Consider the following 26,721-nt stretch of genomic DNA (forward strand, 5'->3'; position numbering starts at 1 on the left):
ATCACTGCAAATGTGTGTTTTCAGTCATACCGTGAGGGTCCATCACTTCTCGAGGTTTAGTGAGACAGAATGAAGTTTTTCTGATTAGCCATATCAGTGATCAGCACTTTCAAGAGCCTGTCCATGGCTTATCAGGTTGCTCTGTCTGCCTTATTTTATGATACCTGCAGCAGTAACAGTGAGTTGGTTAAGACAAGTGAATGTTTTGATTATCCTATAAGGTATAAAATAATTTGCATGAAGTGATCCAAAGGTCGACTGCCTTACTGTTTGAAGCTAAACACATCCATTTCAAAAAGACAAGCCTGAAAGACAGGAGTTAATAATTACTAGAAGTACTATAAGAAACAAGACAGTAAATTCAATGCAAAGCTTCAGCGGTCACCCACTTATGTGTGAAGGAAATCCAAGAGACAAAACTGAAGACCGTATTTTACTAACATCATTCACCAAAATGTATTTTATACAGTGTATGCAGCATCTTTCACCAAATGGAATTACAAGTCAAAGCAGCACTAAGCAGATTTATTAACATTTTGAAAAGATTCTACTTATTTAAAAATAAACTGGATGCATACACTGACTACCTCACTGTTGCCTGCCTGCTCATACTTGTGCTGCCAAAGTAAAGCATAGAGCAAGTCACACACAATTAATGCTGGCTCATTTCACATGCTTTATTATGAAATCCACACACAGGGACACTTAAGGCTCTCAGCCTCAGCTTTTAATCGAAAATACAATAACAAAAAAAAAAAAACAGAAAAGATGTATCCCACTTAGTGCATTTACTCGTTTTTCTGGATTTCATCAGCTCATCCTTTCTTATCCTTTAAATGCGAATGACCTCAGACATGTCTTCTTAGCTGTCAAGAATGAAAAAGTGATGCAATTAAATTGGCCTAGGGAACAATCTACGTGTCTCTACATCTGTCCAGTTTGTTTTCCATGCGTTCAGCCACAGGGTCTGTGATGCCACACCTAAAATGATAAAAAAAAAGAAAGGGTAGACATGAAAACATGACCAACACACAGACACAATAGATGGGTTACGAGAGGAGTGCAGGGAGCTGAGGGCAAATGTTATTTGCTTTCTAGGACATCTTTGTCACCATCCACCTTAATAAAAGGTGGGCATCTGTCTGTGTGTCCATTCGAGTGCTATGTCTCTGTCATTCCAACAGATGGCGCATCACAAACATTTGTAGTAATAAAATGCATTGCATGTAGAGATGGTAGATCAGATCTGGTGAAGCGTTCTGCTGCCTGGATCACTCTCTATAGTAGGATAGGAGGGTATACATTGATGAGACTTTGGGGCTCCTTTTGGAATAAATGGGACCTGTTACACTCTGATGGGTTAAATTTGAGGTGGAAGGGCAGCAGTGTGTTGGAGAGGTAAATGAGAAGGTTAGTCGAGGATTGTTTAAACTAGAAAATGGAGGGGCAGGGAGTGTAATACAGGCCAGGTATACAACTGCACATAAAGAGATGAAAAATGGTATAAAAACAATATACATACATATCTATATCTATCTATCTACTGTACTAATGTAAATTCCAACCCAAAGTTTAAGTGTAAAAGTAATAAAAGTAACACATTAAAAATAGCTTGCCTTAATGCTGACAGTATCAAAAATAAAATAAATGAATTGGAGTAGTAAGTAGCTGAGCATAATTATATTACAGCAATAACAGAAACCGGGCTAAACAACAAAGAAGGGAATGAGTATACACATTTTTTAGGAAGGATCGAAAGAACAGAAAAAGATGGTGGGGTAAGATTCATGGTAAACAGAATTTAAATGCAAGTATTCTTAAGCTGGATGAAGAGCCAAATCTTACTGAGTATGACTAAATTTGTCTTGAAAGCATTACGGTAAGAGGTCTTATTTTAGGAGTGTGCTATACACCTCGCCAAGGCAGAAAGTAATTTCAATATACATTTTTTAATAATATTATAAAGGCAGGTTTACAGGGGACTATTACAGTCATGGGGGCTTTAACTAACCAAATATTAACTGGGTCTGTTTACAAATCTTGGCTTACAAAATCTGGAGTTTAAACATCTAATCAGTGACAAGTTTTTTAACACAGTATACTAAATCACCAACATGAGGAGAAGCCTGTCTAGATTTAGTATTTTGTAATAACAAAGATAGAATTGAGGGTGTTAAAGTGATTGTACCATTAGAATGAAGTCACCTCTGAGGCTAGGGATCTGCACTGGCAATCAGATGGTTGCCGGTTTGAATCCCGCAAATGCAAATAGGGACTCGGCTCTGTTGGGCCCTTGAGCAAGGCCTTTAACCTGCAATTGCTGCGCACTTTGAGTAGTGAGAAAAGCGATATATAAATGCAAAGAATTATTATTATTATTATTATTATTATTATTATTATTATATAACACAATTCTCGGTGTTTTGGAAGAGCATAGATGCAAAGACTAAAACTGAAGTTTAACTTTAGCAGGTCAAATTTTGAGCAGATCAGGCAAAGTCTAAAAGAGATAAGCTTCAAAGTGTGGAAACAGTTGAGGAGTAGTGGAACAGGTTTAAAAACATTTTACATGTAATGCAGGACATTTACATCTCAAAAATTGGAATTGGTAGTACCAAACATGTGCACATGGGAGGAAGCCTAAAGGCTTCAGCAAATTAATGGAAGGGATTATAAAGGATAAGACTGAGCAACACATGGCAATAGCTCAACAGTCAGCATGGGTTCAGATGAGGAGGTCGTGTTTTACTAACATGCTGAACTTTTATAAGGAAGCATCAGAAGAATATGATCAAAGTGGAGCATAAGATATTATATATCTTGACTTTCAGAAAGCATTTAATAAGGTGCCACATGAGAGGTTGGGTATCAAACTAAAAGAAGTGGGAGTTCACAATGTGGTGTGTAGATGGATGCAAAATTGGCTCAGACACAGTAAGCAGAGGTATTATAGTGCAAAGAACCTTATCAGAATTGGATGAATTTAAGAGTGGTGTCCCTCAAGTGTCAGTGCTAGAGCCAAAGTTATTTTTAACATATATAAATGAATTGGATAGGAATATAAGTGACAAGTTGGTTAGGTTTGCAGATGATACCAAGCTAAGCACATTGGCAGATAATTGAAAATCTGTTGAATCATTACAGAGGGACATTAAGAAAATGCTAACAGACTGTTAGGTCATATAGATAGATAGATAGATAGATAGATAGATAGATAGATAGATAGATAGATAGATAGATAGATAGATAGATAGATAGATAGATAGATAGATAGATACTTTATGTGCGAAGTGCAAGTCCAAGGAGGTTTTGCTTGAGCTTTATAACACACTGGTGAGGCCTCATCTTGAGTACTGTGTGCAGTTTTGGTCTCCAGGCTGCAAAGAGGACATAGCAGCACTAGAAAAGGTCCAGAGTAGTAACTAGGTTGATTCCAGGACTGCAGGGGATGAATTATGAGTAAAGATTAAAGAAGCTGAGTCTTTTCAGTTTATGCAAAAGAAGATTAAGAAAAGACATGATTGAAGTGTTTAAAAATATGAAGGGAATCAGTAAAGTGGATTGAGGAACTGTTATTTTAAAAAGAGTTTATCAAGAACACAGGGACATATTTGGAAACTTGTTAAGGGTAAGTTTAATTTTTTCTTCAAACAGAGAACCACAGATACATGAAATAAGTTGCCAAGTAGAGTGGAAGACAGTAGGGACCTTCAAAGCTAGGCTTGATGTTATTTTGGAGGAATTAAGTAGATAGGACTGGAGTTGGTCTAATGTCCTAATGTTTGTGAAGAAATCACTGTATGAGCTTGAGCTGCTCATTTAATCTGGTAGCGATCACAGCCTTCTTAATTAATTAACTCTCTTTACTCTGAAATACTCTCTCTCTCTGTCTCTCTCTCTCCCCTTTCAAAAATATTAATGCTTCACTCATAAAACCTATTTATTAAAAAAGCAAAATACAATCCATTCATAGCAGATACAGTAAAATATTCTGGACATATCAAGTCTATCATTCTTTCTGATTTTTTTTATATTAAAGGATCAAATTAATTAAGATGGTCTCCTTCACCTAATGAGTGAGGTGTATCTGATGCCAAATCCTGCTTTGTGGCCAAGCACATTGATCCTATTAGTTCAGCCTGCCCAGTTTCCCGTTTTTGGGTTTACTTCTGAGTGGTTCTTGATGTGATGAAGCCTGTGGAGGTTTTGTAGGGAGGCAGGCAGCCGTTCCCTAGAAGACTTTAGAATTTTTCAGTTTCTTCCCACTTTTCTTGTCAGTGGTAACTGGTTGCTGCTCATGTGTACCTCAGTGTGCCCAGTGATACACTGATGATTCCAGAGATGGGGGACTTGAGTCACATGACTTGACTCGAGTCAGACTCGAGTCACAATTTTCAGGGCTTGAGACTTGCTTGATTGAAGTAAGAAAATGACTTGACTTGACTTTGACTTGAGAGTAAGTGACTTGAGACTTGACTTAAAGTGGAAGACTCAACAATGACTTGAACTTTTAAATATAATTCATTTAACAAAGTAAAATAATTTAATAAAATAATTATGACTCAGCAGCACCATAATTGGCGCCTGCGCCCTTAACGCTGCACAACTCTTAACGTTACCAAGAAGAAGAAGAAGAAGAACACTGCACAACTCAAACCGCGCCAAACATGGCAGACAATAGTCGAGCTCCTTATATAGTCACGTTTGGCTATAAGGACTTTGAACTAGACCGTACTAACAAAAAAAGATTTGCCAGATGCAGAGAATGCAACGCAAGAGTATCAGACACGACAACCACAACATCAAATTTCATCCGGCACTTCAAAAACCACAAGGAAAGGTAAGAAAGTCGAATTCTTTATAGTCAATTTAATAAAACGATTACTAATTAATTAAATGAATCTTTTCTGTTTGTCATAATTTGGCCTTGGTTGCATGTTTTTTTTATCAGAAATGTGATGATCATCTCATAAATAAAACGCTATAACGTTACCAGTGGCGTAGCCACATTTTAATGTTGAGTGCAACTTGAAATGAAAGGGCTTCTCGATATTACATGTAAACTATAATGTCTATATTAAATGTGCGCATTTTCAAGCGTTTGTATGGACTGACTGCGTGTGGTTAGTTGAATGGCAGCTCGTGTAACGTTATACTGCATGAAAATCTAAGATGAAAGCGTTGGTGCAATCACTTCTCCTTCAATAACTCGTTCAAAACTTTTTGGTCATACAGACAAGAATAATTTCATCGTTCGAATCGGTTACGTTAAGTGTCTATAATTTTTTTGTGTACACTCACAATAACAACAAAATGTTGTGTGCTGTATAACAACGAAACCAGTTCAAATAGAAAACAAATATATCAGATTATATATTATGTATGAAACGTGTATATTGCGCGTCCACCGCAGAGATAACGATTAAGCTTCATAACTTCATCACTGGGCTATATTAACATACATTATATTTATATTCTGCTGAAATGAAAAAGATCCATTCATTTTAATTAACGAGATTTATCACTAACGTTAGATTAAAAAGAGTGGATAAATCCCCTACTGTGCCTTATAATGGACAGCATAAGTATTAAAGCATCATAAATAAAACATACTAGATAAATCTTCAGTCACAATACTTTAATTTATAAGGTTCATAGCCTGTATAAATACTTAAGTCTTACATTCTGTCAGTACATATAAGTATTTCAATTTTTGTGTGTGTAAACATGAAAATCTGTAACTGCTGGAACCTAACTTAAAGCACATACATAGGCAAGAGATCAACACTTAAAATTAATTTTGCTTTAATGTTTACTGTTTTCCCTGATTGGTTTGGTATTTTTTTTATCCTTGCAGATATGATGAATATCTTAAATCCAAGATACACTGCAGCGACCCACAGCAGCCATCCATGTCGCAGTTCATTGTGCCCCAGACGACTACATATCCAGTCAACCACCCTCGACAAAAAGCCATTACAGAAGCAATAATATCCGATCTTATCATTAATTGCAACATGCCCCTGTCTATCACTGACAACAAGCACTTCAATCACTTTCTGTCCATTATGGACGCAAAATATACTGCAGTGAGCCGCAGAACAGTCACCTCAAGACTTGACGCTATGGTATCTGAGAGACAATCAAAACTAATAAGTCAAATAGCCGCAGTTGAAAATCTGTCTGTCACTGTGGACATCTGGTCAGATAGAAGAATGAGAGGCTACCTTGGCGTCACCTCTCACTGGATGAACACTGCAGCAGATGCTATAACACTGAAATCTCATCTACTAGCTTGCAACTGCTTCAAGGGGTCACATACAGGAGAGAGAATTTGTGAGGAATTTGAACAAATATGTGATCAGTATAAAGTTAAACAAAAGATTGATTATATAATTTGTGACAATGCTGCAAACATGAAGAAGGCATTCACCACATGTTTTCCCAGTCCAGATGAAGCAGATGAGAATGATGATGACTGCCTGAATGATGCAGAACTATGGAATGCCCATCCGGTTGAAGAGGAGGAGAGGCTGAACGTGACATTGACCTCCAAAAGTCAGTATAGACTACAGTGCTTTGCACACACACTACAACTGGTTGTTGGTGATGGCCTTAAAGAGACCAGGGCAGCCAGTTCAGCTCTGGCCAAAGCATCGCGGATCAGTTCTCTGCTCCACACAAGTACTTCTTTTAAGGAGGAATTTGAGAAAGAATTTGGCCAACGTGGAGTTCCTGCTTCAGTTGTTACTCAATGGAATTCGACATTCCGACAGCTGAGGTCTTTGCTTAAGTGTGACTACCAAACTTTGTACAAAGTGTTAGATGTTAGAGGGCAAAGAGGGACTATTTTCACTCTAAGAGAGTGGGCTCAGATTAAAGAACTGGTCAGCATTCTGAAGCCGTTTGCTGATGCCACTGATCTCACACAGGGAGACAAAGTTGTAACCATACAGTAAGTGCTGTGATTCCCTGTGTTCTCTCTCTCAACCATCACTTGGAAAACCAGAAAGAAGGAACACAATACTTGATCAGCCTAAACCACAGTCTTCAAAAATCACTGCAAAGAAGATTCAAAGGCATCTTCGTCAATGTAAAAATGTCTCATCCAGAGACCAATGAAGGAATTCCACCATTCTCTGATCCTGTTTATGTCAAAGCAGCTGTTCTTGATCCAGCCTTTGGGGTTATGTGGATCGAACACGATGTATTGGTTGATGACAAGCTAAAAGAGCAGTTGACCATGGAAGTAAAAAGTAAGTGACCAATTTTAGAATAATACCCCATAATGGTAAATATTATTTGTTGTTGTTTTTACAGAAATTAGTAGTGCTGCACAATAAATCACTAAAAGATTGTAATCTTGATTTAAACAACAAAGCAATCTAATTCCTAAAAGACAATGTTTAACATATGACCACAGCAAACATTCAGTTCTGCGTTGGCACTGCTGCTGGCCCAGAGAGAGCAGTTATCACGTACAAGTATGAAATAGAAATACATATACTGTGCTGTTGACTGTTACAACCATTCAAATCATCACATAAATACGGATCTATACACACTGATGTCTACAGTAGTGATAGAAAGTGACAAAAAAAAACTACTTAAAGTAAATTTGAAATTAAATTGATGCACCAAATAAAGTTTCTGTCAGTTACATTGTTGCATTAGTAGGTGGAAACAAGTGACAGTTTGTCTGTAAATGAGATTTTTAAAACACACTGCATCCAGTAATGAAAGAAATGAATCCTTTATTAATGAGACATTGATTAATTTATTCAGTTTATGATAGCTTAAATGGGATTTTGTTTAATTGTCTATTTAGAATTGTGGGAGAATCATGGAAAAAACATAATGACTCTCAATGTATCAAGATTCATGCAGCTCACAATATAGAATATTGTGTAGGTTTATTTGTAATTTTAAGTTTTTGTGTTTTAGATCTGATTCTTCAGGAGACAGACCATACCAGTACGGAACAAACAGGTCATGGGGATGAAGAAGAGCAAATCGAAGATGAGGAAACTAGGCTGTTCTTTTACCACAAAAAGCTAAAGAAATCCACTCATTCCAGCCCTGCTGCCCAGCTTAACCAGTACCTGGAAAATTGTGATGGCCAGAACTGCCTTTTGTTTTGGGGAATGAACAAGGAAAAAATGCCTTCACTGTTCCAAATAGCAATGAGGGTATTAGCTGTGCCTGTGTCAAGCGCACCTGTCGAGCGCGTGTTCAGCCATGGAGGGATTATAATGCGGCCCCATCGTTCACAACTTAGTTCCAATGTCTCGGCAAACCTTATTTTCTGTAAATGCAACACCTTTTAGGCCATTTCCAGTAAATTGAACGGTGTGTGTTCAGTCACAGAGGAATTAATATGTGGCCCTAGCGTCAACAACTTAGTTCCAATGTTTTGGCAAACCTTATTTTTTGTAAATGCATGTTTACAGGTTTCACGTGTTTTAGACCGTTCCAGTTAAAGGATTAGTTTAGTTTGATAACAACAATGTACAGATAATGTACTCACCCCCTTGTCATCCAAGATGTTCATGTCTTTCTTTTCTCGATCATTAAGAAATTGTTTTTTTGAGGAAAACATTTCAGGATTTCTCTCTATATAATGGATTTGTATGGCACCCCAAAGTTTGAATTTCCTAAATGCAGTTTAAATGACAGCTTCAGAAGACTCTAAACGATTCCAGCCGAGGAGGAGGAGTCTTATCTAGCGAAACAATCGGTTATTTTCTAAACAAATGGACAATTTATATACTTTTTAACCTCAAATGCTGGTTTTGTGTTGTCTCTGCGCAGTCTGTGTGATTCGGTAAATACAGTCTTAGATTGCAGCAAAAGTGCAGACACAGTGTTTACACAGTTAACATGTATAGAAGCTCAAATGCCCTTTACAAAAAAAGGTAAAAGCAGCATTGCAGGATGTTTTTGACATTAAAGATATAAAAGAGATTGTTGTTTTTTTGACATCTATTAACTGTATTTACCCGAATCACACAGACTGCACAGAGAGGAGACAAGACCAGCATTTGAGGCTAAAAAGTATATAAATTGTCAATTTGTTTGGAAAATAACCAATCATTTCGGGCTTTCTGAAGCTGCATTTAAACTGCATTTTGGAAGTTCAAACTTCGGGGCACCATACATATCCATTATATATAGACAGAAATCCTGAAATGTTTTCCTCAAAACAAAACAAAAAAAAAAAACAATTTCTTTATGACCGAGGAAAGAAAGACATGAACATATTGGATGACAAGGGGGTCAGTACATTATCTGTACATTGTTGTTGTCAAAGTAAACTAATCCTTTCAGATTGAATTGCATTATACATTTTAGACTGGATTTCTTAGTTTTAAACATTTTGTATAAGCAACACAATTTTATTTTCAGATATTAATGTAGCACAGATATCCATATAATTTAAATATAGCAATGCAAATAAGATACATAATATATGTATATAAGTTCATCTTTTCTGTAAAAATTTTCTGTGCAAAAATAAACGTATAGAAAATTTAACCTCTGTTTGTTTTAGTACTGCAACTTGACTTGACTTGGCTTGAAACTTATCAGGACTCGACTTGACTTGCTTAGGGTGAACCCTTGACTTGACTTGACTTGCTTGATTTGTCTTAACTGTGACTTGAGACTTGACTCGAGACTTGATGGTTAACACTTGAAACTTGCTTGGACTTGATCATATGCGACTTGTCCCCATCTCTGGATGATTCACATATTATAATGGCATGCCAGGCAACCACAAGACTGTAGAGTAAGAAACATTGAGGAGCCAACCACAATGGAAGGCACCTCCAGATGCCAGTGCTGACAAATAGGTTAGGTAGACTTGATTTTGTCAAGGATTCCCATGGCTAGGCAGCTGTACACAAACCTAGGATCAAAATATCCAAAGCCAAGTGTTGGCTGGAATGATACAAACCACCTCACTATTGGACTCAGAAGGAATGGAGTTCTTTGGAGTGATGAATCAACCTTCACTATCTGCCTGGCTGATGGGCAAATCTGAGTTAGGTGGTTGCCAGAAAAACACTATAACTTACTGTGCTTACTGTGAAGTTTGGTGGAGGAGGGATAATGGTCTGAGGCTGTTTTTCAGGGTTTGGGCTAGGGCTCCTTAATTACAGTGAAGGGTACTGTTAATGCTACAAAATACATAGACAAATTAGACAATTGTGTGCCACCAACTTTGTGGCAACAGTTTAGAGAAGGCCCTTTTCTGTTTCAGCATGGCTGTTCCTTAAAACAGGTCCAAAAAGACATGCTTTGAGAAGTTAGGTTTGGGGAGCAGCCCACACAGAGACCTGACCTCAACCCTTCTGAACACTTTGAGGATGAACTGGAAAGCAGATTGCAAGCTAGGTCTTCTCATCCAAAACATAAGTACCTGACCTGAGGCACAAATACAAATAAACACACTCCAAAATCTTGTGGAAAGTCTTCCTCAGAAGAGTGGAGGCTATTACATCTGTAACGGTGGAACCAACTCCATATTAATGGCCACAAATTCATATAAGATTTGATGGCCAGGTGTCCACAAACTTTTGGATATAATTGTATGATCTGTACGGTGCCTCATGAGCTTTACCGTAGTCTTGGTGGCATTGCTTAATGCCATCTTCACGACGTGCTTTGCTTTGGGTTTCTGAAGGTATTCCTTTGCTCTTGCTTGTGAACTTTATTTATCTTTTGTTTTCTGGTTGTATTTTTGTTCTTATCTTATTATTATTACATTTATTTTTGTAATTTTATAAAATTTTTTAAAATGTATTATTGTCATTTGTTACTCATGTGGATATATGTAGCATTTTATAAACATGTATAATGAATATGTTGCATTTCTATGATAAAAACTTTTTGGATCACCTATTTTTGAAAAATGTAATTTTATTTTTCAAAATGGAACATTTCAATATAGAGTTAATAAACCTCAGCTTTGCTAAAATGAACACACAGCATTTTAGATCTGTAAAGAATTATATGAGAAGCTTCTTGAGGTACCGTATGAGGAGCTTTGTAAGAATGTGAGAGAGAAGTAGCAAAATAATTAACTTCAAAAAGACACTGAGAAGCGCAAGTCAGAATTCCATCAAGAGCACTATAAAAATGCTGAGAAGACATTTTTGTATATCTATTATGAGTTCTGTCAGAGCATGTCTAACACTTTAAGGACCAGGATGAAAGGAATTTCAAGGACAGGTTATTTGAAAAGGAACAGCTATCATCCTTAGGACTGTATAAATGCAGCCAATGTGTGGGAAACAGTTGAAGGCTAAAATTTCATTTTGCCCACGCCTTACTGAAGGCTTCCAGCCAAAGTACTTCACTTATTGCAGCAGCATACCTGTCTATTGAGGCGGTCCGGACTTGGCAGCATCAAACATCTTCTTCCTGCCCTCCATACCAGACATGGCCTCCACATTCTTCCTCCAGTCTCCTACTTCCACAGGCCTTTCCTAAAGGTCAGAAACAGACAAGGGTCAGTGCTGCAGATGATTCATATGCAATTGCTTTACTTTCTGGCTGAGTTCCAGTTACTGGAAATGACTAAGTGCTGCAATACCGGAAAAACTGGAAATAGAAAACCAAAACAAAAGGGCCGTTGGATTTAACTGCCATAATATAAGCACAAAAAATATTGCCATTGACAGACTGCAGGTTTTAAAGGGACAGTCACATTGGAGATGGAGGTGTCCTGCTGTAAAATTTGTCACTACAGCTATCCTAAGAAACTACTTTTGACCTTGATTTCAACGTGGAAGCCCCAGTAGCAAGCCCTAGCCACAAAATGTCAAGTACTCCAACCCCTGCCATTGACACTGTACTGCAGTTTGATCTGAGTGCAGCGAAGAAACCAGTACGGGGTCTAGGAAGTCAGTTGTCTACGCTTTAAATGGAGTTTTGTTTGTAATGTATTGATAACTTTCATTAATGTATATATCTATACAGCATTGTGAGCCTGAAAACTGAGAATGGGTTGTTTAATAATAAATTAAATTATAAGCATGCAAACAGGGGGATCAGTGCAGTGAAGGAGTGCCTGGAACAAAACAGAGTTACGTCTCACAATAAGCATTCAGAGGTGGGACAAATTCTGTGTATGCCAGTGTGGAACTGCTAGGGGGAGGTCTGACCTGTTTGTGTGTGCCTTTGATGAGGGGCAATAAGCAAGGATATCTGAACAAAGACTGATAAGTGATGGCCCTGGCGGAAGCACCCAATGCTTTACCAGTAAGGGGACAGGTGACCCAGCAGAGGCTTGCATCTCTAAGGCAAGAGCCTGAAAGACATCCTAGACCCTAGTGACAATCCCATCCCAGATATGAGTGTGTGGGACTGTGCCATTTCATTAAAAGTGTACTAACTGGGAAAGCAGCAGAAGGCCTCGGAGATGCTAAAAGGAATTCTATCCTGCAGCAAATGTAAAGCAGCCTTTGACCCTATGAGAGATGATGGGGTTTGGTTAGACATTATCCCAAGATTGGGTTTAAAGCTGCCTCACTGCCAAAGGTTTATTGAGTTATGAGGTGAGGATGGAGAAATCTATGACTTATTGCATTTAAAAAGCACATGCTAGTGCCCTACAAAATACCAATAAAATTAAAAGCTAATTAAACTGGATGGCCCTTCTCAAATAATACCACTTGTTTAAAAAAATTAAAAAAGAGATACAACACAACCAATTTCCTATTTCCCACAAACAGCTGTTCATTCTCATTATCTATCTTTTAAAGCATAATGCAAAACAAAAGAAGTTCTGACAATATAGTTCCCTGAAATAATGAAACAGCAGGAGGTGACAGTTCATCACCAGGTAAGAACAAATCCAGTGCATAATGGTGTTAGTTGAACAAACGTGACTGACACTCACCACCAAATGTGAATACTTTCAACAAATAATGAACGAGGACTGCAAAAGCACATACTTGATGTAGAGGAATAGTCTTATGTTTCCTCTTCCCCACATCCCATGACATTTAGTACAACACTTTCCACTTGATCATCCAGTTTAGACATGGACCACATTGAGCAAAAGGGCATGTCAACTCCTCAACTGGAGTATTCTGCCCAATCAGTTTTGGAAAAGTATTTTTAAACACATTCTACTATTTAGTTTGCATCCTAAAAATAGTGGTACTTCATCAGTGGTCAGATAATCATACCCAACAATTTACACCAAAAGCGACATATTGGCACAGCAGAATTGCTCATTTGCCCAGTTTACACGGACTCCTCTCTGTACTGAAACGCTACAAAGTGGAAAAAAAGAAACCTCTGTAATTTTCCAACAATCTTTTGAGTAATTTCTCAACAGTTATGGGGTAAAGTGCATTACTGACAATGTTACTTTCATTTTGAGTCTATGTCATTTATTTAGCAAGCAAAGTCAGCTTCCCGATTAAAACAGTTGCATTTATTTTGGATTAGCATTTATAAATGTGCTCTCTGTCTATCTATCTATCTATCTATCTATCTATCTATCTATCTATCTATCTATCTATCTATCTATCTATCTATCTGTTATATAGAGCCTTTCACATATCTATCTATCTATCTATCTATCTATCTATCTATCTATCTATCTATCTATCTATCTATCTATCTATCTATCTATCTGTCTATTTAATTAGCTTTTTTGAGCAGAGATTATTAATGGGATAATGAAATATTAGTTAACTAAATAACAACCTGACTGTTTTTATAATTTCAAATTTCAATGGTGCGCATTTGCAGTTTATTGGGACTGAAAGTAAGAGCAAAGTTTACTTTGGGTAGCTGCAAAGGCCAAAATTAATCAAATATCCCCACCCCCTCAAAATTTTAGATTTTTTTTGACAGCTCTGATCCGGATCAGAGTGATGAGGGGGTGGAGCCTATCCTGGCAGAACTAGGAACAAGACAGCTAACAGCCCTGGAGAGAGCACACTCATAAACTTACCACACTGATACACAAACCTTTGTAGATGGAAATGAAAGTGGGTGAAACTGGGGGAAAGTTCATGTAGACATGGGGAGAACATACAAAATTTAAACAGTAAGGGAATTCAAACCCATGATGAAGGATCTATGAAGTAATAACCTAACTATCACAGTACTGTGCTGCCTCCTACGTAATACTTGCCACAAAGTGTATTTAAAAAAAGTATTGGAATTGCAAAATAATAATGCTATAAATGCTGAAATTAGATAGGAACCCAAACTGCTTTGTGAACACCACAAAAAAATAAAGAAAATGTTCAAATACAATTTGAAGCACTTGATCATTTTTCTGGTAAAGTCCACACCTCTCCATTGAAAGAAAGTGGATGTTTTGACACAATACTTAGATTCTTGCATTGTAGTCATTGTGAATGGAATTTGCTTCTACCCTCCACAACTCGTAAATGGGATGAAGTGGGTTCAGTAAATAAATGGATTGATGGACTACAAAAGAATTAGCCATTAGCCATCCTGGCTTGGTTGCTTTTTCCATTACACTATTCAGTAAGAGCTCTCCAACCCATTTGGGACGCCGGTCCTTCTGTGTTGCCATTTACAATATGCATTTGTGACACCTTATTCAAGAGTTTATTTAATTTTAGTAAGTCTAAAAATGTTATGCTTTCCTCCTCACTTGATGATCTGACTAAATGGTAATCTTTTGCCTTTATTGGTGTTTTGCATCTATATGTCAGACATTCTTTATTTTATTATATATCCACACTGCTACATTTCTTTAACTAAATGTGATCTCTGTCCATGCTACCATTTTCACATTGATTGGTTCATATTGAAGTATCACCACCCACACTAAAACAACCAAAAATGCATTTGGCATAGCTATTCACCTACATGCGGAGAAAGCGGCTAACAAAATGTAGGCCCTGTAATAAGCAAAAACCAATCATTTTTTAATTAGAATCTATGTTTTCAAAACCTTTTTTTACTTTCACCCATCCACACTGCAATGCTAAGCTGGCATTTTCAGAAATACACGGTTCTGTAGAGTGTTTTTAAAAATCTCCGTTTTAAGGGTTTAAAGCAGCAGAGTAGTGTGGACAAATGTGAGTGTCTTTAACCCATTACCAAAAACCTAGTAGTGTGGACTTAGCCTTAGACATCACCTTGAAAGCAGACATCATCCAAAATGAGCACACTCAGTAAAGCATCTTATTCTCAGAGAATAGAGTTGTGACTGCCTGTTCACCATATGACAATTTGTTTTGCATCCCTGCTCTTAGTAGAAGAGGTCAGACCTGCTCAGCTCGCTTTACCTTCTCTGTGTCTTCCTTCTTGACGGACTTGAGGTTGGCTCTCAGGTCCATGGACACCTTGTGCTTCGATCCCAATAAGGAACGCAGGATGGCATCAGCAGAGACACGGACTCTCCTGAGGTTGGGCCGCTTGAACTTCCCTCGCAAGTCAAACACCTTCATGTTCAGGTCTTGGATCTGATGGCATAATCAGTTTTAGTATATTGTATATTTTAGATATGCACATGTTATACATGGTACTCAGTGAAGAGCACCACACAAAAATAGCTTGACTTGGTAGCATCTGTCAGTGGCAGATTCTTCCACCTTTTTTTCTTACTGTGCTTTCTTCTCAGTACTGGCTGCTGTTTTTTTCCCCACCCTGGATGGTTGATCCCTCATAAGCAGACAGACTATAATATCATGCAACCATGATGTCAAGAGTTTCCTGCCTAAATCTGCCTGCCTAGTTCGGTGGCAAGAGGTCAGGACAGGCCTGGTCTGAGGGACATAGCAGGCGGCTCCCCACCTCGAAGACTGAGATGAGTCTGCTCATTGGAACTGCAGTAAACTAAATAGCACAGTATGTCTGTTTAATGTCACCTAAAGTCCTAATTTTGAAATACCAATCATTATTTATTGGCAAATGCAGTATGTATATTTGATTCACTGGTATATTCAGGGACACTCTGTGAGTCAATGGCGGATATAGAAACTCCAGCCTTGAGGTTTTCAGCCCAACACCTCATTCTCTTGACCACATGCATTAATCCATCCCATACATACTGTCTGTCTGCATATATGCAGTCCTGTTACCCATCTACCCCTCTCTTTGCACACATATAAATCCTTCCTGCCAGTCCAGATGTCTGACTCTCTTTGTGTATTTATGAGTCCTGCCACTCTATCTAGATATCTATATGTCAGTCAGTCATTATCCAGCCTGTTGCATATATCCTAACACAGGGTCACGGGGGTTTGCTGGAGCCAATCCCAGCCAGCACAGGACGCAATACAGGAACAAACTCCGGGCAGAGTGCCAACCCACCGCAGGGCACACACACACACATACCCACACACCAAGCACACATCAGGGACAATTTAGGATCGCCAATGCACCTAACCTGCATGTATTTGGACCGTGTTAGGGAACCAGAGCACCAAGAGGAAACCCACGCAGACACGGGGAGAACATGCAAACTTTAAATGCAAAACCGGGAAGCAAACCAAGTTCTCCCAATTGTGAGGCAGCAACGCTACCACTGCGCCACTGTGCTGCCCAATATCTATATAAATAATGTTAATCTTAAATGTTAAACAGTCTCCCTGTCTGTCTGTATACAGATAAATCCAGTCTGTCTATGTGTCTTTCTGCAGACACAGTTCCATCTCTGTCTGCACATAAATACATTTTCACTGCACTCTACACACATGATAATGATGATCCGATGAATAATTAAATATAGGCATTAGGGCTGTCTGTCTGCAGCGAGGCAGTGTGGCCTAGAGGCTAAAATGAGTGTCACAGATTCTGTCTTCAAGTACCGTCTCACCATCATCAAACTTGCACAAGTGTGTCCACCTGCTCAAATGTGCTGACCAAGTCTGCCACTCAGCCTCTAACATTCTACCCCTTTGCCCTTTCCCTATAAAGGCACAAAATCACCCATGACAAGCCTGCTTACTTCTCGGGTGTTGTGGATGACTTTTGCTTCAATGTCATATCTTTCTTCGTCTACAACGTCGATTTTAGCGTGCAGTTCTCGGCACAGTTCCTGCAGCCACAAGAGGTAACAGATAGAAGTTAATAAAATATAATTATTTCCCACTGCACCCAGACAGCAGCCACATATTGCTTTAGTTCTGTAACAGCACCTGCAGCTCATTGTAGGAGAGCCCACTGGTTCGGAGTGGGGGCACCCGTTCAGTCAGGTAGCGATCCTTCTCCTCTTCTTTGTCCACAATCTCCTGTTCCAATTCCTCTTTTGCCTTTGCAAGCAGCAAGCTCTGCAAACAAGAAAACATAATTTTGTGATTGAACATCACCGGATTCCTTTATTCTGAGACCATCGGGACATGCTTCAGTTTATTTAATTGCTTCTAATGTGGTGGCTATCTGGGTGATCCACATCATAAGACATGTTCATTACTAAAGTGTGCATCTCATGTGCACTGCAAAGGAGCCTGTAAGTGGGCACTCTTGAAGTGTGCATTCACTGTACAACCCAGCATGCACAGTCTCAGCCCTGGCATACGTGTCAAAACAAGAGAAACAGGGACTTCTGGGAGCAGAACAATCACTAGGGCGAGTGGTAACTGATGCCTGTACTGGTAGTACTGGGCCCAAAGGTAAGAACAGGTAACACACACAAACTCCCATTCAAACAAGACCAGTTTACAGCTACATTTTAACTTAACAAATAAAAAAATGGCTACGAGAGCCACACAGGCATGAGGAGAGCAGAAAGCACATTCTGTAATGTTCTTGCCATTATGGATTTTCATACCTTAATAGCACTTTTGAGGGCACTTAAAATATAACATTTGCAAATCTAGCCTGAAGCAGCACCATGAAATTGAGTCTGTTAACTTTATTTTAAATTTTGCAAAAATCATTTGCTCCCCCTGGTGGGCAAAAACAAAGTATTAAGAACTACTGGGTGAAAACCAAACGCAAACACTTGGTGAGACTTTATAGCTTATTTGGTCTCATGGATGAGATCCCTTAGCTCTCTGTAAGTCAATAAACTCACTACACTTATTCCTAGATACAAATGTGCTTTGAAATAATATCTATTCATCTATAATAATAATAATAATAATCATAATAATACCATTCCATTTTCTAATCATGAGCTGAGTCATAGGCAGCTGTAGCCTATCTCAGAAAGTAAAGGGTGCAAGGCAGGAACAATCCCTGGACAGGGTGCCAGTGCCCATTGCATGGCGAACACACTCACACTCTCATGTACACACCGCCCACACACTAGGGCCAATTTTGCATTGCCAATGAACTTAACCTGCTTGTCTTTAGACAGTGCGAGGAAGCAAAGCACCTTGAGAAAATACATGCAGACATGGGGATGACCTGGTATGTGAATGGTGCCACCATTGTGGAACCCTGCTGCCCATAATAATAAGAATAAATTTTATTTATATTGCACCTTTCCCATGCTCAAATTGCTTCACAGACATTCAAAATGAATAACAGGGCATATAAAATATTGCTAAGAAATAATATCTGCATAGAACACTAAACAATCCCTAAATATAAAAATAAATACAGGAAACACAAAGCTTTGAATTTAGAATATGAGACACTAAACCAGAATGAGAATACAAAATATACACAATAATGTAGGAAATAACACAATAACATAATTTCCATTTTCCGAACCCGCTGATTGGGTGTTGTATAGCAGTTTAGTATTGAAAGTGTCTAGGTGGGAGCACCATGAGCTAGAGAGTGTGGGACAAGCGGGCACAGACCACCATTTGCAAGTGTAAGCTTACTCACCTTCAGCATCAGCTTGCGAGATGCCGTGATTTTGGATTTCCTCTATGGATAGAAGAGAAAAAAACAAAAAATGGAATATGTCATTCAAGTAGAAAGTGAACACATGGGATTTATGAAAACAGTTTAGGAAACATGTAGCATCACTAATGACTGACTAATCTAGGACAAGAAAATTAAAGATTATAAATGGAAATTATAGTCATAATTAAAGAATTTCATTATAGTTTGTACACATGACAATAATTATCCTTTATAAACTCATATAGACATATATAAGGAAAGAATACATACCTCTGGCCTGAAATAGAAATGAAAGAAAGAGTTAGGTCACATGGGATGAGCAGTATGCCATGAAAAACAAGCAAATGCAAACTTTACAGAATCCATCTATTTTAATTCTCTATTGTGTTGGCAGGCAGCACAGGGCATCAGAAGTAGACAGAAGTCAGCAGTGGTGAGCAGCCTTGGTCCTGCTGGGCCACTTGACTGGTTTTCTTTTTTTTTTAATTCCCATTGGTCATTGAATTTCGCATTTAATTAGAAAAATGATCCCAGCTCTCTATCTGTCATCTCAGGAACTGCTTGTATTATATTTTTCTGAGCTTCAGAAGAAGTTTCATTGCCATTACAGTTTTGTTTTTGCTATGACCAATGTTTATTCATTTCATATCACTTAATAAGACAGTGAGCCCCTAAGTCTTTGTTTTTTCAATCATCTTTTAACAATCAAATGTCAATAATAACACTGACAGGTGCCTGGCACCAATTATACCTGCATGTGTTAATCCTATTGTGCTGTTTAAATAAACATGTCGAAAGATTTAAAAAAGAAAAATTTATATTGACAGTACTCATTTATTTTGGTCCTCTGAAAGTTGATTTCTTAGAATGAATAAAATGATAAAATATACTCTTAAAGTAATAAACTATGCAGCACAGATTAAGTCAAGTCAAGTTGGGGAGCATGCGTTGCCGCACCCAACCGCATGCCCGGTTGGCAACCCCCCAGGCAGACACGCGGTCCAGTCCCACCCTCCGGAAATGACCCTCTATCTGCCGCAGCTAGGTATTGCATGGGCAACCCCTTGGCCTGGTTCAGCCACTTGGGTCCCCAACAATGAGGATCTTATGAGTCGGATCACCCCTGGGGAAACGCACCACATGGCCGTAGTGCTGTAACTGACGCTCCCTCACAATGCAGGTAATGTGCCTCATTCGGGACTCCATGAGCAATCTCTCATTCGACACAAAGTCAAACCATCGGTACCCAAGGATTTTCCGGAGAGACACAGTACCAAAGGAGTCCAGTCTTTGTCTCGAGCAGGAATAATTATCTTATATATTCCATTTGACTTCTAATCAACAGAATGATGGTAATGAAAACCAGGAGCCATTGTGGACCTCCACAGCCAGGGCTTGTTACCAGTGTCATGCACTCGCCAGGGGATCTTCTTCAGGGCTTCTCAGAAGTACGCACTACCATCTAAATCCAACTGGAGGTGCTGTTGCTAACTGTCCTTTCACTTTCACCTCCAGCTCCAAGGAGACGCCCAATGAGGGCATGTGGCCCTGCCCCCAGCACTCAGAGTATGCTGCACCACTTCTGGCTATGACGCCAGGCCCACAGAATGGCATCTCTTTTGAATTCACGCTTGCTTGAGAGCCGATCTACTCTGAGACTCTATTATCTTTGTGCAACCAAATTAGGCATTTGTTTTGTTGTGCTGTCTGCATATTGTTTTGTGCTTTACATTTTCAAGGAATTAAGCAGACTCCCAAAAGTTGTTTTTTGTAGACACCTCACCTATTTCAGACTGTGACACCAGGTATAAATGCATGGGTCAGGCTGTCTCCACAATTCACAGATTAGATGAAGCATCTCCCCTTGGCATGCTGGGGGTATTGGAGCAGACAGCATAACTAATCAGCCTGTTTGTATAAATCTGTCAAGATTCGACGGGTAGTGGAGGGGGAGGTCAGTTGTGAAGGAATACAGATGCCATACATGTGGCATGCGGCTACTTTCAGGTCAGCTTTTACTTACTCTGGCATCTTTGCAGGTGAAGTTGATCCTGAAAAGGGAAGCAGATTGCAGGTTACTGTAAGTCACTTTAGGCATGTGCACTTACATCAGAGAGTGAACCCCAAAAGAAACATCTAGAAAGGTGCACACTGATTACAACAAATTACATGCTCAAGCAACCCTGGGAAGCCTTAAATCTGAGGGACAGAAAAGGCACAATGGTGGAAGACAGACACCCCCTGGTGTCTCCACCTGGGATTGGCTTTTACATCATAAACATTTGATCAGTCCATCAAATACTCTCCTGTATAAACACATCCAGTAGTAGCCAACATATGAAGCATAATAAAAAATTTAGACACTTAACCAACAGAAACAACTGATCATGGACCTCTTCATATCGATCCATGGTCATTTACCATTAAACAAGCTGAAGGTTTACTTTTGGAAATCTGGAAAGTGGTAAGATTGATAGTTCAGTTGGTAATGTTAGGGTAGCAGTATCTTTTTGTCCAGTATCCATAGTATTCATGTGAGACCGTGCCCCACATGCATCACTTGCATCACATCATTCATGACTTATGTAATCATTTGTATTTTACCGTTGTTCTAATATGTCTGTTGTACACACTATTATACAGTATACAATACAAGTTGTGTTTCCTTGTGTGTGTGTACTGTTCACAGTAAAGAAACTAAACTACCATGAAAGTTGCATTCAATTCAATAGAGTCACCTTTGATTATTTTGGGTTCAATAGGTAAATTGAATAATTGTAATTATTTTCTCATTCATCTTATCTCATCTTGCAGTAAACATTCCCACTTTGCTCACAAATGCTGTACTCATTGATACTCTTTAATCAATTCTTTCTTTTTTTACCTAAGTCATTACATGGACAACACGATTTCAGAGAGTGCAGCATAAAACAGAGCAAAGGACAAATCAAAGCTCCAATAGGAGTAGATCGGGGCCTCCTTTTGCTTAATGGCACCCCCTGTACAAAAGTCTTACTCAGTGTCATTGGCTGTCCAGGAGCCAACTTAGTTTTCTCTGCCCTACTTTGTCTAACGGATTGATGGTGACATCTTGGCCCGAGACATTAAGTGCTCTGTATCTCAATGATCTTTGTAGAACTGCAAATCGAATTCTATGAGGAAACAACAAAAGGATATGATCAAAGTGGTGAATACAATATTATTTATTTTGATTTTCAGAAAGCATTTGATAAGGTGCCACATGAGAGGTTGACCATGAAACAACAAGAATTGGAAGTACAGGGTGCTATTTGTAGATGGGTGTGCAATTGGCTCAGATACAGGAAGTAGAGGCTTATTGTGCAAGGAACCTTATTAGAACTGGCCGATGTTAAGAGTGGTGTTCCACAGGGATCAGTGCTAGGGCCACTGCTATTTTTAATATATATAAATGAATTGGATAGGGATATAAGTAACAAGCTAGTTAAGTTTGCAGATGATACCAAGCTATTTGGATTTAAAAATAATCAATAATCTGTTAAATCATTACAGAGGGACTTGGAAAGAATACAGGCTTGGGAATATGTGTGGCAGATGAAATTTAATGTAAGTAAATCTAAAGCATTACACATAGTAAAAATGTTAGGTTTGAATACACAAGGGAAGGTCTGAAAATCGAAAGTACACCTTATGAGAAGAATTTAGGAGTTGTAGTGGACTCGACACAATCAACTGCCACACAGTGTTCAGAAGCCATTAAGAAGGCTAACAGAATGCTAGGTTATATAGCATGATGTGTGGAGTACAAGTCCAAGGAGGTTATGCTCAATCTTTATAATGTCCCCAATCTGGAATACTGTGTGCATTTTTGGTCTCCAGGCTACAAAAAGGACACAACAGCACTAGAAAAGTGCTGGAAGAGTGACTAGGCTAATTCCAGGGCTATAGGGGATGAATTATGAAGAAAGGTTAAACAAACTGAGCCTTTTTAGTTTAAGAAAAAGAAGATGAAAAGGAGACATGAGTGAAGTGTTGATAATTATGATGAGAATTAGTACAGTTAATCGAGACTGTTAATTTAAGGTGAGTTCATCAAGAACACAGGGGACACAGTTGGAAACTTTTCTTTACTCAGAGAAACATAGACACTTGAAATAAGCTACTAAGTAGTGTGGTAGACAGCAGAACTTTAAGGACCTTCATTACTAGACTTGATGTTATTATAGAAGTGGACAGGACTGGTGAGCTGTGTTGGGCTGTATGGCCCGTTATTGTCCAGATTGTTCCACTATTTTAATCTTATTGATAACTAGAGGGCAACAGATCTATTGTCATTAGTAAGCAGAAAGTCCTTTTATGTTTGGGTTATTACTTGTTATAATATTTTTTTTTTCCTTGAGGTTAGTCTTGTTTTATGGAGTAGTGATGTATATATTAGAAGTTGACTGATTGATGAATGATACTGTGAGTTTCCTGTCTGATTTGATGAGTTTAAGAATGAATATTTTAAACTAATATTCAACACATTTTATGCCAGGTTCAGAATCACTTTATTTTGCCAGTACTTAAAGTACAGGAATTTGAATTGATAGATTTGGAACGGCTTATAAAATAACACAACATTACATATGGATAACATAAACAGCATAGTGCAATTATAAAGGAGATGTACATCATCATTTGCACAAGTGATAGTGTGAATATGCAGTGTGTATGCACATGTACACATATTTACAATAAATGCACACACATTCATACAGTATATGACAGAGTGCATGAATATGCAAAAAAGACAGGCTTCGTTACTGGTTTGTGAGGGCTAAAGTTGTGAGAAACTGTTTAGGTATTTGTTAGTTTTAGTTTTAATTGACCTGAAACGTTTACCAGAGGGAAGTTTTTGGAACAAGTGATGAGCTGGGTGAGCTGAGTCCGTGGTGATCCTTTTGACATGGTTAGTGACACAAAATGTATACAGGTCTGCAACAGATTTTTGTCAGCAGACCTCACAAAACACTAATTTATTTTTGGAGTGTACCATTGTTGAACGAAACCAGACAACAATGGAGAATGTGATTACACTTTCAATTGTGGCTTTGTAAAATTGTAGTAGGATTCGCTGGGAAATATTTAATTTCTTTAATTCAAATGCTTCCCAAAGTTATTCAGTTTTGAGTAGCCATAGCAGCCCTTGTGCTGCCCAGTTTACAACATTTCAGTTATTTTAACCAGCAAGGACAACTCAGGGCAGTTTACTTATTTCTTCTGACTGTCTTTCCATCTGATAAGATGGGGGAATACTCTAACCACTAACCACCAGAGCAGCCTTGGTTCACACAGCATTTCTTGCGGTCTCACCGGTTCCCCACAGAAGATCAAATTCTGCAGTATGGTTTACTCATGGATACTTCACTCTGATCTTTACTCCCATCAGTCCATTACCGTTGAATGACAAGGTGGGTTGCAGGGCATCTCTTTGATACCCAGATTCCCAGCTTGACATTCTGTTTATGCTCTGCACAATTAAGGCAGTGTTCACTCTGAAGGGAGCTATATAACAAAAAGACTGAGGGGTGCTGCTGGCTGCCATGCCTTAGATTGTTTAAAACAAAGGTATTCTTTAGTTTAGGCTTTGTCTATATTTAAGTTAAATAGTAAAATGAGGAAATGTTAAGGAAAGAATAAATATGTGACATCATGTGGCAGGTGAATCCTGCAACCCTACAACTCCCCAAGCTCCTCATTATTAGAGAGCTTCTTTTATTAGCAGCAGAATCGGCTTATGCGTCAGTCATATAAGCCTCAAATAGAACCACAACCCCCACCCCCACCCCCTCAACCAGCGCCACCATAATGTGTGACTGCCTAATAAGAAAAAAAAAAAAGCAGAGCGCCATTTAAGTTCCAGAGAGAGAACAATGAATGCGTGTGTGCCCCAGATTAGACCGGCTGACACGCAGGCTGTCTCCTTTAAATAGATCTGAAGAATGCCAGCCTGGCACCGGGCTGCATTACATGGAAGCAGAAAGTCACATTTCTATATTTGGGCAAACAGACAAAAATGGCAGTGGTGAAAGACAATAGTGGACTGGAGTTTTATACACCCATATGTTTTCAAATGCTATGTCACAGGCAACACACAGAGCAGAACCCCCATTTGTAAAAGGAGGGAGATAATTAAGATAAATACAATGTAACATCTGCAGACATCTGTAAAAAGCCAATCTGTTATCACAATTATCAGATCATAGGAGTGCCAGGTGTGCACTTGTTCAAAAAAGTAACGTATGCAGTGTAACACTTCAAATGAGACCACTGCAGTAAAATGTAGTTGATGTCTGCCTACCTGCTGTAATAATATTAACCTTACAAGTTAAAACATCTCCTATTGAATCTTGACAGGCCTCGGTGTGCAGGTTTTACTGGTTTAATTTGCTCAGTTTCATCACCCATACCCATCTTTCCTCCCTCCCATTCCCTTCAGTCCTTACCTTGTCTCTGAAGATGTGAAGACCGCAGAGCTGGGCTGACAAAGTGTCAAGTCGCTTCACAGCAATTGTGCTCACTATTTAACCTGGACTCACATTGTCCCTTCTGCTTTGCCACTGGATAGTATTATTAGAAACAACTGTGATACACAATGGACAAGGGGGTGGGAGATAGGAGGGTGGTCTGTATTTGTGGCTGCTTGTTGTTCACCAGTGCCTCGCTTTGTCTTTTCTGTTTTCCACTCCCCTATAAAAAGGATCTGCTTGACACATACAACTTATCTCTGTCAGTGCCTGTTTCTTGAAATTCCTCCTTGCCACACTGAAGAAACTGTACGCAAATGGACTCAGTGAATATAGACCTGAGCACAATAAGAGGAGATATTCTGGGGTGGACAGTTTGAGGGCAAAGTCTTAATTAATAGGGAAGTTTGTTTGCGCTTTCAGTAAAATGAATGATGATCAGCAAGTAGACTCAGTGTCACTCTGATCGGGATGTCGACATGCAGGTATGAAACCTGAATTCAGCCGGAAATGACTTTACAAGATCAACAAGCAGTAAATGTCAGTGTCAGTCCATCTCAGAATGAAGACAATGCTCATAAAGACAAAAAAAGCACACAAAGGAGTATCTTTAGTGCAGGGGTCCTCAATCACAGTCCTGGAGGGCCGCAGTGGCTGCAGGTTTTTGTTCTAGCCCGGTTGCTTAATTAGAAAGCAATCCTTGCCAATAATTTAATTGCATGGCTTGTTAGTGCTTTAACTCTGTAAAGTCAGGTAACTCTCATATCCTAGATTTTTTTTCCCCCTTACTAATTATATCATCCAAATGATTTGAAAGCTGAAATGGATGACTAATTCTCAGTCCTTCACTTTTTTCTCTTCACTTTCCTTCCAAGTACTAATAGTACATGATAAATACACACAGGTGTAAATGGTAACAAGCTAAATAGAGAAATGCTGGTCTCTTTTGTCATTTGCATGTTATTGCTAATTAGGCGCAATTAAAACTAAGAATACAGCTGCTTAAGACTAAAATAAGCAATGAGGGTTCAAAATCTTAATGAGCAAAACAACTAAAGTGAAGCAGAAATGTTACTTGAGCAATAAATGATTCTTATTAAGCAATTGAGTTGGAGCAAAAACCTGCAGCCACTGTGGCCCTTCAGGACCGTGATTGAGGACCCCTGCTTTAGAGGAACAGTGGCACACTGGTTAGCGATGCTAACGAAGCTTCACAGCTACAATGTCATGGGTTCAAAAACCCACACACGCATCTTATGACTGCATAGACTTTACTCCCACATCCCTGTCTGTTTAAATCCAATCGGCAGATCTAAACTGATTGCCCTTACATGAAGCCTAATGATGCTGGCATTGATTGTTGCTCCCCTTTACGCTTTAATTCAGATTCTCAGAGTGCTGTTCCCAGTAAAAAAAAGCAATTTTACAA

The 26,721-nt window shown here is 38.8% G+C and overlaps 1 protein-coding gene across 2 annotated transcripts; it reads right to left on the reverse strand.

The window, feature by feature from the left end:
* Positions 1 to 656: 656 nt before the first annotated feature.
* On the reverse strand, positions 657 to 25,347 carry tnni1a (troponin I type 1a (skeletal, slow)). Of its 2 annotated transcripts, none has more exons than XM_039748730.1 (9): positions 25,272 to 25,347; positions 20,828 to 20,855; positions 19,075 to 19,081; positions 18,784 to 18,825; positions 17,142 to 17,273; positions 16,952 to 17,041; positions 15,288 to 15,464; positions 11,378 to 11,489; positions 657 to 866 (listed from the first exon to the last, which is right to left on the reverse strand). In XM_039748730.1, the coding sequence occupies exons 2-8, from the start codon at positions 20,833 to 20,835 to the stop codon at positions 11,382 to 11,384; spliced, it is 564 nt and encodes a 187-aa protein (XP_039604664.1). In that variant the 5' UTR covers positions 20,836 to 20,855; positions 25,272 to 25,347; the 3' UTR covers positions 657 to 866; positions 11,378 to 11,381. The 2 variants fall into 2 exon arrangements, with proteins under 2 accessions (XP_039604664.1, XP_039604663.1); XM_039748729.1 differs by having other exon boundaries at positions 657 to 981.
* Between the last annotated feature and the right edge of the window lie 1,374 nt (positions 25,348 to 26,721).

Source organism: Polypterus senegalus, chromosome 3 (assembly GCF_016835505.1).
Source record: "Polypterus senegalus isolate Bchr_013 chromosome 3, ASM1683550v1, whole genome shotgun sequence".
In the NCBI taxonomy this organism is placed as follows: domain Eukaryota; kingdom Metazoa; phylum Chordata; class Cladistia; order Polypteriformes; family Polypteridae; genus Polypterus; species Polypterus senegalus.

Excerpts from the sequence above, each read along its gene's own strand:
- tnni1a (XM_039748730.1), bottom strand. Across the intron at positions 17,274-18,783 it reads CTCGCAAGCTGATGCTGAAG|AGCTTGCTGCTTGCAAAGGC; the intron begins GTGAGTAAGCTT and ends TCTTGTTTGCAG. Across the intron at positions 15,465-16,951 it reads TCATCCACAACACCCGAGAA|ATCCAAGACCTGAACATGAA; the intron begins GTAAGCAGGCTT and ends TTATGCCATCAG.